Source organism: Microtus ochrogaster, unplaced genomic scaffold, assembly GCF_000317375.1.
Source record: "Microtus ochrogaster isolate Prairie Vole_2 unplaced genomic scaffold, MicOch1.0 UNK208, whole genome shotgun sequence".
NCBI lineage: Eukaryota > Metazoa > Chordata > Mammalia > Rodentia > Cricetidae > Microtus > Microtus ochrogaster.
Window position 1 is genome coordinate 11,630 of NW_004949306.1, and position 12,070 is coordinate 23,699.

The following is a 12,070-nucleotide window of genomic DNA, read 5'->3' on the forward strand; positions in this document are numbered from 1 at the left end:
TGTTAAGTGGATTTAGTTCATCACGTTGGGGCACCACTCTGTTGTAATAAACGGAGCAGCGGGCTGTGTTCCTGCCACCCCGGCTCATGGCCACCTGGCTAGCTTATATCCCGAAATAATTACACGGAAACTGTATTCTTTTAAACACTGCTTGGACCAATAGTTCCAGCCTCTTATTGGCTACCTCTTACATATTGATCTAACACATTTCTAATAATCTGTGTAGCCCACAAGGTGGCTTACCAGGGAGGATCTTAACCTGCATCTGTGTCCAGCGGGAGAATCATGGCAACTGCCTGACTCGGCTTCTTTCTCCCAGCATTCTGTTCTGTTTACTCTGCCTACATAATTTTCTGTCTTATCAGGCCAAGCAGTTTTCTTTATTAGTTAACCAATGAAAGCAACAGATAAGATACAAGACCCACCTCCATCAGTCTGACTACAGGGAAAGGCCAAGTCAGGAACCCTCTCCTCTACTGCTTAGGGTCTTAACTGGGTTCATCCTTGTGAATTCCTGGGAATTTTTCTAGAGCCAGGTTTCCAGATAACCCTATAACGGCTTCCTCAATCAAGATATCTCTTTCCTTGCTCTCACATCTATCTTTCCTCCATTTTGACTATCCCATTGCCTCAAGTTCTCCTCAACCCTCCTCTTCTCCCCTTCCTTTTACCCCACAACTCCCTTGCTCCTAATTTTGTCAGGCAACTTGTCTGTTTCCGATTCCCAAGTGGGTCTATATATTTTTTACTTTGAGTTCATCTTAATACTTAGCTTCTCTAGGATTATGAACTATAAGCTCAATGTCCTTTGTTTATGGCTAGTATCCACTTATGAGTGAGTGCATACCATATTCATTTTTTTTTTGGTTCTGGGTTACCTCATTCAGGATAGTGTTTTCTAATTCTATCCATTTGCATACAAAATTCAAGATGTCATTGTTTTTTTTTTTACCACTGAGTAGTACTCTAATGTGTAAAATGTGCCACACTTTTTTTGTTATCCATTCTTCAGTTGAGGGACAATGTTGTTTTCAGGTGTTGGCTATTACAAATAATGCTGCTATGAACATAGTTGAACAAATGCTTTTGCAGTATGATTGAGCATCTTTTGGGTATGTTCCCAAGAGTGGTATCGCTAGATCCTGAGGTAAGTTGATTCCCAGTTTTCTGAGAAAACGTTATAATAATTTCCAAAGTGGTTGCACAAGTTTGCATTCCCCCCCAGCAATGGATGAGTGTTCCTCTTACTCCATATCCTCTCAAGCATAACCTATCACAGGTGTTTTTTATGTTAGCCATTCTGACAGGTGTTAGATGGTATCTCAGAGTTGTTTTGATTTGCATTTCCCTGATAGCTCTTTTGGCCATTTGAAATTTTTCTGTTGAGAATTCTCTGTTTATTTAGTTCAGTAAACAACTTTTTATTTGGGTTATTTAAAATTTTTAAGGTCTAATTTCTTGAGTTCTTTATATATTTTGGAAATCAGACCTTTGTTTGATGTGGGGTTGGTGAAGATCTCCCATTCAGTGGGTTGCCTTTTTGTCTTATTGATTGTGTCTTTTGCATTATAGAAGCTTCTCAGTTAGAGGAGGTCTCATTTATTTATTATTGCTCTTATTGTTTGTGCTATTGGGGTTATATTTAGGAAGTGGTCTCCTGTGCCCATGCATTGAAGGCTACTTCCCACTTTCTCTTCTATCAGTGTGGTCAGATTTATATTGAGGTCTTTAATCCATTTGGACTTGAGTTTTGTGCATGGTAATAGATATTGATCTATTTTTATTCTTCTACAGGTTGACATCCAGTTATGCCAGCACCATTTGTTGAAGATACTTTCTTTTTTTCCATTGAATAATTTTAGTTTCTTTGTCAAAAATTAGGTGTTCATAGGTGTGTGGATTAATATCCGGGTCTTCAGTTAGATTTCATTGGTCAATATCTCTGTTTTTATGTCAATACCAAGCTGTTTTGATTACTGTAGCTCTGTAATAGAGTTTGGTATGAGAGATAGTAATGCCTCTGGAAGTTCCTTTATTGTTTAGGATTTTTTTGGCTATCCTGGATGTTTTGTTTTTCCATATGAAATTGATTATTGTTCTTTAGAGTTCTGTGAAGAATTTTGTTGGGATTTTGATGGGGGATTGCATTGAATCTATAGATTGCTTTTGCTAGGATTGCCATTTTTACTATGTTGATCCTTCCTATCCAAGAGCATGGAGATCTTTCCATTTTCTGGTGTCTTCTTCAATTTCTTTCTTCAAAGACTTAAAATTCTTGTCAAAAGTTCTTTCTCTTCCTTGGTTTGTGTTGCCCCAAAATATTTTATGTTGTTTGTGGCTATTGTGAAAGGTAATGTTTCTCTGATTTCCATCTCAGCCTCTTTATCTTTTATGAATAGGAGGGCTATTGATTTTTTTTAGTTGATCTTGTATCCTGTCATATCACTGAAGGAATTTATCAACTGTAGGAGTTCTCTGGTAGAGTTTATGGAGCTACTTATGTACACTTTCATATCATCTGCAAATAACAAAAGTTTGATTTCTTCCTTTCCAATTTGAATCCCCTTGTTCTCCTTATGTTTTTTTTTTATTTCTATTGCTAAAACTTCAAGAACTATGTTGAAGAGATATGCAGAGAGTGGAGAGCCTTGTCTTGTTTCTGATTTTAGTGGAATCATTTTGAGTTTCTCTCCATTTAATTTGATGTTATCTGTATGCCTGTTGTATATTGCTTTTATTATATTTAGATATGATCCTTGTATCCCTAATCTCTTCAAGTCCTTTATCATGAAGGGGTGTTGGATTTTATCAAATGATTTTTTAGCATCTAATAAAATGACCATAAGTTTTTTTTATTTCAGCTTATCCATATGATGAATTAAATAGATGGATTTTTGTATGTTGATCCAGCCCTGCATCTCTAAAATGAAGCCTACTTGATCATTAAGGATGATTTTTTTGATGTGTTCTTGGATTCGGTTTGCCAATATTTTATTGAAAATTTTTGCATTGATGTTCATGAGTGAGATTGGTCTATAATTCTTTTTTTTTTTGGTTGAGTCTTTGTGTGGTTTTGTTATCAGGGTGACTGTAGCCATATAAAAAGAGTTTGTCAAAGACCCTTCTGTTTCTATTATGTGGAACACTTTAAAAAGTATAGGTATTAGCTCTTCTTGAAAGTTCTGGTAGAATTCTGTACTAAAGCCATTTGGTCCTAGGCTTTTATTGGTTGGGAGGTTTTTGGTGACAGCTTCAATCTCCTCGTGGCTTATAGGTTATTTGAATTGATCAACTGGTCTTGATTTAGTTTTGGTATATGGTATCTATCTAAAAAATTGTTCATTTCTTTTACTTTTTCCAACATTGTGGAGTACAGGTTTTTGTAGTAGAACCTAATGATTCTCTTAATTTCCTCAATTCAGAGGAGTTGTCTGTTCTTATGTCTCCCTTTTCATTTCTGATTTTATTAATGTGGATGTTCTCTCTCTGCCTTTTGATTAGTTTGGATAAGGGTTTGTCAATCTTGTTGTTTTTTTCTCAAAGAACCAGCTCCTTGTTTCACTGATTCTTTGTATTGTTTTCTGTGTTTTTATTTTGTTGATTTCAGCCCTCAATTTGACTATTTTCTGTCTTGTACTCCTCCTGGGTGAGTCTGCCTCTTTTTCTGTCTAGAGTTTACAGGTGTGTTATTAAGTCGCTAAAGTGAGCTTTCTCAATTTTCTTTATGTGAGCACTTAGTGCTATGAACTTTCTTAGCACTGCCTTCATCATGTCCCATAGGTTTGGATATGTCGTACCTTTATTTTCATTGTATTCAAAGAAGACTTTAATTTCTTCCTTTATTTCTTCCATGACCAGTTCAGTAGTTGATTGTTCAGTTTCCATGATTTTGTAGGCTTTGGGAGTAATATTGTTGTTAAATTTTAACTTTACTCAATGGTGATCCAGTAAGACACAGAAGGTTACTCCAATTTTTTTCATATCTGTGGAGGTTTGCTTTGTTATTGAATACGTGATCAATTTTAGAGAAGGTACCATGAGGTATATAAAGGTATATTCTTTTTTTGTTTGGGTGGAATGTTCTATAGATGTCTATTAAGTCTATTTGATTCATGACATCTGTTAGTTCTCTTATTTCTCTATGAAGTTTCTGTCTGGTTGACCTGGTGAGAGAGGGGTGTTGAAATCTCCTAGTATTAGTGTGTGGGGTTTGATGTGAGATTTAAGTTTTAATAATGTTTCTTTTACATATGTGAGTGCTCTTATATTAGGGACATAGATATTCAGGATTGAGACTTTGTCTTGATTAATTGTTCCTGTCATGAGTATAATGTGTCCTTCTCCATCTCTTCTGATTGATTTTAGTTTGAAATCAATGTTGTTAGATATTAGGATAGCCACACCCACTTGTTTCTTAGGTCCGCTTGATTGGAAAACCTTTTCCCAAGCCTTTACTTTGAGGTAGTGTCTGTCTTTGAGGTTGAGGCATTTTTCTTGTAAACAACAGAATGCTGAATCCTGTTTACATATCCATTTGCTTAGCCTGTGTCTTTTTATAGGTGAATTAGGTCCATTGATATTAAGAATTATTAATGACTACTGGTTGTTAACTCTGGTTATTTTTCAGTAGTAGTATTTGTGTGTTTCCCTTCTTTGAGTTATGCTGGTGGTGGTTATCGGATGTCTGTGTTATTGTGGGTATAGTTAGCTTCCTTGGGTTGAGGACGTCCTTCTAGTATTTTCTGTAAGGCTGGGTTTGTGGATACGGATTGTTTAAATCTGTTTTGGCATGGAATATCTTCTTTTCTCCTTCGATGGTGAATGAAAGCTTTGCTGGGTATAGTAGTCTGGGCTTGCATCCATGGTTTCTTAGTGTCTGCAGTAATCTATCCAATACCTTCTGGCTTTCATGGTTTCCATTGAGAAGTTAGGTGTAATTCTGATAGGTTTACCTTTATATGTTACTTGACCTTTTTCCTTTGCAGCTCTTAATATTCATTCTTTGTTCTGTATGTCTTGTGTTTTGATTGTTATATGGCAAGGGGATTTTTTTTGATCCAGTCTATTTGGTATTCTGTAAGCTTCTTGTACCTTCCTAGGGATATCCTTCTTTAGGTTGGGAAAGTTTTCTTGTATGATTTTTTTGAATATATATTCTGTGCCTGTGAGCTGGAGCTCTTCTCCTTGTTCTACCCCTATTATTCTTAGGTTTTGTCTTCTCATGGTGTCCCAGATTTCCTGAATGTTTTGTGTTAAGAATTTGTTGGACTTAATGTTTTCTTTAACCAATGAATATATTTCCTCTATAGTATCATTAGCGCCTGAAATTCTTTCGTCTATCTCTTGTATTGTGTTGGTTATACTTGTCTTTGTCATTCCTGCTCATTTACTCAGATTTTCTATATCCAGAATTCCCTCGGTTTGGGTTTTCATTATTATCTCTATTTCAGTCTTCAAGTCTTGAACTGTTTCCTTCACCTGTTTGATTGCTTTTTCTTGGTTTTCTTTGAGGGATTTGTTAATTTTTTTCCAATGTTTTTTCCCCCTCTTCCATTTCTTTAAGGGAATTTTTAACTTCCTCTTTAAAGGTCTCCATAATTTTCATAAAGTTACATTTAAAGTTGTTTTCTTCTACTTCTTCTGGGTTAGGACAATCAAGTCTTCCTTTTGTGTGTCTGATGGGTTTTGGTGCTACATGATGCTTTTTAGGATGTTGGAGGAATTCTTGCATTGGTGCCTACCCATCTCTTCCTTCAAATGAGGCCGCCAGTGTCTTTGCATATTGGTTAATGCTTCTTATGGCTGTTTCTTAGGTCTCCTCAGTATAGGAGCAAGCTCCCAGGTACCCTCAGTATTGAATGAAGCAATCTATATTCCCGGGTTCCACTGAGCTCAAGGGGAAAAGGCAGGTGTGGGGAGGGGTGGGTTTGGGGATACCCCAGCCACAGGAATACTCCCTGCTGGCTGGCTAAGAAAGACAAGAGAGTTGGGGAGGGGCCCCTGGGTTTTGTCCCACTGGGAAAGTCCCAGAGAATGGGGCTTCTGGCTTCCAGCCCTGTGGCTGTTGACTTACCTCCTAGCTCCCCTCAGTATTGGAGCAATCGATGTTCCAGGGTTACAATGAGCTCACAGGTGAACAGGGTAAGGGGTGTGTTTTTGAGGGGTATTCAAGGCAACATTTCAGGAGGTCTTGTTCCATGAAACCATATTGGTCTGGAAGCAATCCATAGGTTCTCATCTTGGGCAAAGCACATTTATCTCCAGCAGTGGATCCATAGATGTATTTTGGTTTTTTGAGACAGGGTTTCTCTGTGTAACTTTAGTGTCTGCCTGGAACTCACTCTGTAGACCAGGTTGCCCTTGAACTCACAGAGATCCACCTGTCTCTGCCTTCTGAATGCTGGGGTTAAAGGCATTTGCCACCACTGCCCAGCTCAAATAGAAATTTCTTAGTTTGGGATTTCACCAAGCCCAGAAGTGTAGGCTTCAACACCTTTAAGATTAGCTGGGCCTATAGTGATATGCAAGCTATTCATCAGTATGGCTATAGGATAGGGCCATTTCAGGTTCCCTATCCTCAGCTGCCCAAGGAACTAACTGGGTACATTGCCCTGGGCACCTGGGAGCCCCTCTAGGTTCAAGTTTCCCTTAATTAAGATATATACTTCCCTGCTCCCATGTCCACCCTTCCTTTATCCCAACCATCCCATTTCCCCAAATTCCCCCCATCCTCCCCTTCTCACTTTTCTCTCCCCATCTCCCCTTACTCCCATCCCACCCTACCACCATGATCCCAATTTTTCCAGGCAATCTTGTCTACTTCCCATATCCAGGAGGATAACTATATGTTTTTCTTTGGGTTCACCTTATTTAGCTTCTTTAGGATCACAAATCATAGACTCAATGTCCTTTATTTATGGCTAGAAACCAATTATGAGTGAGTACATCCCATGTTCATCTTTTTGGGTCTGTGTTACTGTTGAGGGATCTGTGGGCTGCGTTCCTGCCACCCAGCTCCTGGCCACCTGGCTAGCTTATACCCCGAAATAACAACACACAAATTATATTCTTTTAAACACTGCTTGGCCCATTAGTTTTAGCCTCTTAATGGCTATTCTTTACATCTTGCCTAACCCATATTTAGTAATCTGTGTAGCACTAGTCTTACCGGGAAAGATTTAGCATGTCTGACCTGGTGGCTTGCTTTATAGCGTCTGCCCCAGAGAGCAGCAGCATGGAGTCTCTGACCTTACTTCCCTTCTTCCCAGCATTTTATTCTGTCTACTCCACCCACCTAAGGGCTGGCCTATCAAATGGGCCAAGGCAGTTTCTTTATTAATTAACCAATGAAAGCAACAGATTAGAAAGAAGTCACTCCCACATCATATCCCCTTTTTCTGTTTAAACAAAAAAGAAAGCTTTTATTTTAACATAGTACAATTACATATAGCAAAAACAGTTATAAAGCAAGAATTACAGTTATAATATTTATATCTATTTTATCTTTTATCATACCTAAGTATAACTATAACTATAATTAACCATTTTTAACTCCATCAAAGACTCCAGAAGGATATAATATTACCTAAGCAAACAAGAAGTCCAAAACTCTAAAAATGACAGAGACATCTCACTGTCTGGACAGTCACCCAAAGTTCTTTTGTACCATTGGGGCATCCATCTTCAGCCTTCAGGCACATTGTATTCAGCAGACTTTTCCATGAAGCAGGAAATTTTAAAGGCAGTTCAGTCACTATCTGTTGTGTCCTGCAGAATGTCTTGTGAATTCTTTTATGAAGCAGGAACCCCGAAAGACCATCTCATCTTTAGGCAAATTTAGCAGTCCTCTCTCTGAGGGTTCTTTGTGTCCAGTTTATACAACAGTCCAGGCAAGAGCAGTTTATTGCCCAAATGGCTAACCAACTCCATAAGGAGCCTCTTCCATGCCCATCTTCCTCTTGAAGTAGATTGGTGCTGCCAGGAGCAGGCATGTCTCATTGTCATGAAAAACCCTAATTTATTAAAACAGTTAAATGCCGTATTCTGTAGTCTTTGAAAGATATGAAGAATGCCTATCTAACTGAAATATATCTCTATATATCTAGAAAATCTAACTAACATGACTACAATCTTTACTATTATCGATGATTATCCATTAGCAACCTATATTTCCTAATTATACATTGCATTTTTAAATGAACTACACAATCACAATACCTTAATCAAGATTATAAATACATATAACAAAATTGACCTTAAAGTCCATACTAATGCTGTGAGGGATGCCCTCTAAAAACAGAAGGCAGAAGGATGAATTGAAGGCCTCAAAAAGGAAAAGAGTGAAGAGAGTACAAAAAAAGAATTTTTAAAAAGAGTACAAAAAGAATGAAAAAAATGAAAGAGTATATCCCCAGAGACAAAGAAAAGAGTAAGTTTAAAAGAGACTGTCAGACTATTACAAATAATGCTGCTATGAACATAGTTGAACAAATACTTTTGTAGTATGATAGGGCATCTCTTGGGTATAGTCCCAAGAGTGGTATTGCTCAGTCCTGGGGTAGGTTGATCCTAAATTTCATGAGAAACCACCACACTGATTTCCAAAGTGGTTATATCTTGCATATCACCATAGAACCTTCATCTGGCAATGGATGGAGATAGAGACAGAGGCCCACATTGGAGCACCGGAATGAGCTCCCAAGGTCCCAATGAGGAACAGAAGGAGGGAGAACATGAGCAAGGAAGTCAGGACCGTGAGGGATGCACCCACCCACTGAGACAGTGGGGCTGATCTATTGGGAGCTCATCAAGGCCAGCTGGACTGGAACTGAAAAAGCATGGGATAAAACCAGACTCTCTGAACATGGCAGACAATGTGGGCTGATGAAAAGCCAAGGACAATGGCACTGGGTCCTACTTCATGTTCTGGCTTTGTGGGAGCCTAGCCAGTTTTGATGCTCACCTTCCTAAACCTGGATGGAGGGGGGAGGATCTTGGACTTTCCACAGGGCAGGGAACCCTGACTGCTTTTCGGAGTGGAGAGGGAGGGGAGAGGAGTGGGAAGAGGGGGAGGGAAATGGGAGGCTAGGAGGAGGCAGAAATTTTTTTTCAAAAAAAATTAAAAAAAACTACAAAAGCATAAAAAAAGATTAGCTGGGCCATCTGAACCCCATGATATATTATTTAATAAAAAAGAAATAGAAGGCTATGTTATAATGGAGGGACCTGACTATTCACACTCACAGAAAGTGTGAACAAGAATTTGCACAAAAATCAACGGGGAAAACATCTCCCACTATGAGATTTGTGTCATGTGGGCTGAAGGGTCTCCTAGTGTGGAACCTGTACACATACACTGAGTGGAGGGTCACTGTGGGTGATCTGGGTAGGAAGAAGATTCAGCTCTCTCTTTACAGATTGTATCTTGAACCTAAACATGCTATTTTCCAGAGGGCCATGTCATTCTGTGGGCCCTGTGAGCTGGCTAAGATCTCTAAGGTTGAAGAACTCTCAGCTGTCCCCTCCACTGTTTATCCACAGAGCCAGTGACTAAACCCTCCATCCAAGTCACCAACACCACAGTCAAAAATCGGGTCGCTGTGTTCCTGACCTGCTCCTCAAAGGACACTGGGATCTCTATCCATTGGCTCTTCAATGAACAGAGGCTGACGCTTAAACATAGAATGAAGCTGTCCCTGGACCACAGCACCCTTACCATAGACCCTGTCAAGAGTAAAGATTCTGGGAAGTATCAGTGTGAGGTCTCAAATCCAGTCAGTTCCAAGAGGAGTGACCCCATCCAGCTGGACATAATAGGTGAGTGACCTCCCCTCCCTTCTTACCCTTTAGTGTTGGGGGTGGAGCAAATTCTTTATCAGCGTTGTGCAAAATGGGCAAAAGTCATCAAAAGAAAAACATGGCTAAAGATTCAAATACATTTAGCTTAGTGATGGATGCATGTTAATCTCATAATAAACACCACACAAGCTGCATGCCTTGAACCCCAGCCAGCACACCAGAGACAGAGACAGGTGGATGTCTATGAGTTCCCACTCACCCTGGTCTTTGTAGTGAGTTCCAGGTTAGCCAGAGCTGCATAGTAAGATCATATGGAGAGAGAGAGAAAGAGAGAGAGAGAGAGAGAGAGAGAGAGAGAGAGAGAGAGAGAATGAAGCAGGAGGAATAGGAGCACAAGGTCAGCCCAGGTTACATTTTGAGACCCTGTCAATGATAACACCAACAATAGATTGATCAATACAGCAATAGAAATTCAAAGTGATTAAGAATTTAGGGTCACCAGGCAAAAATTGGAAACTTGGTGGTGGGGGTGGGGTGGGGGTAAGGGGAGATGGGGAGAAAAAAGTGAGAAGGGGAATGGTGAGAGCTTGGGTGAATGGGACGGTTGGGATGGAGGAAGGGTGGATATGGGAGCAGGGAAGTATATATCTTAATGAAGGTTGCCATTTTAGGGTTGGCAAGAAACTTGACTCTAGAGGTGTCCCCAGGTGTCCATGGAGATGTCCCCAGCTATATCCTTGGGCAGCTGAGGAGAGGGAGCCTAAAATAGCCCTATCCTATAGCCATACTGATGAATATCTTGCATATCACCATAGAACTTTTATCTGGTGATGGATGAAGCTAGAGACTGAGATCCAATCCAATGTGGATTGGAGCCCTGGACTGAGCTCCCAAGGTCCAAATGAGAAGCAGAAGGAGGGAGGACATGAGAAAGAAAGTCAGGACTGTGAGGGGTGCACTCACCCACTGAGACGGTTGGGCTTATCTAATGGGAGCTCACCAAAGCAAGTTGGACTGGGACTGATGGAGCATGTGATCAAACCGGACTCTCTGAACATATTGAACAAGGAGGGCTGACTGAGAAGCCAAGGACAATGACACTGGGTTTTGATCCTACTGCATGTACTCATTTGTGGGAGCCTAGTCTGTTTGGATGCTCACCTTCCTAGACCTGGATGGAGGGTGGAGGACCTTGGACTTCCCAGTAACATGAAGTGGTCAGGCCTGCTTGTTTGTTGTTGGGGTTTCTGTCCTGCCCGTACCCCAGCTGTTTAGCCCCAACAAAAATTCACACAGAGATCTCTATAAATTATAAGCTGATTGGCCCATTAGCTCTAGCCTCTCATTGGCTGACTCTCACATCTTGATTAACCCATTTTTCTGATCTATGTTAGCCATGTAGCTCAGTAACTTTTTCAGTGGAGCAGATCATGTCCTGCTGCTTCAGTGATCTGGGCAGGAGTGGGAGGAATCAACTTCCACCTTCCCAGAATTCTCTTGTTCTCATTACATCATTTCTACTTCCTGTCTGGTTTTCCTGCCTATATTTCCTGCCTGGCCAATCAGCTTTATTTATAACATAATTGACAGAATACAGACAATTCTCCTTCACCACTCCCCCCCCTTTTAAAAAAAAAACAAAGAAAAATATCCATAGTCCATTTTTTGGGAATGTGGGTATAGTATTTCAGGCTACTTCCAGATGGTTGGGGGCGCTGATAATCTTATGGGGACCTAAAGAAAATTTAGAATTATGATCAAGTCCTGACTGAAGTATCTGGTGAGTCTTGATCATCTCAGGAAGCAGTCTTGAACCTGTTCTGGATGAAGAACTCAGACATCTGGGCCATCTGTTCCTGTCGGAGATTTCTCAGGTGACCTTTCTTGGTCAAATTGGATTTTTCTGAACTCTGAATAAATCCAAAGCCTCTCATTTTCTGTGGAAACAAAAGCAAAATCTCTTCTCCAAAGTAACATACCTTTTGACTTCAATTTTAAAGCCAAGGTATTTTCAAAATATCTATCTTGGATTAATTCTGCAGCATTTATAAGCAAATATCTTTTAGCAGCTGTTATTCCTTCCTCAGCATTCAAACAATTCAAAGAGAGCATAATAACATACAGTATCAAGATTCTCTGTGTATTTTCCATCTTTATGTGATTTTATTCTAACCTCTATTTCTTTTATTTTTACTTTTAACTTTTGGCTTTTTGAGACAGGTTCTCTGTACATCTTTGTCCTGGAATTCCCTTTGTAAACCTCTTTCTTTCT

At 39.7% G+C, this 12,070-nt stretch overlaps 1 protein-coding gene across 1 annotated transcript in view; it reads left to right on the forward strand.

Annotated features, from left to right (window-relative positions):
- LOC102000244 (carcinoembryonic antigen-related cell adhesion molecule 21-like) overlaps positions 1-12,070 on the forward strand; it is a gene marked incomplete at its 5' end in the record, with an annotated part of 24,419 nt that overhangs the window by 5,707 nt on the left and 6,642 nt on the right. The window contains one exon of the mRNA XM_013355589.1: positions 9,541-9,820. Coding sequence (XP_013211043.1) covers positions 9,541-9,820 — 280 coding nt within the window. The remainder of the gene's footprint in view (positions 1-9,540; positions 9,821-12,070) is intronic.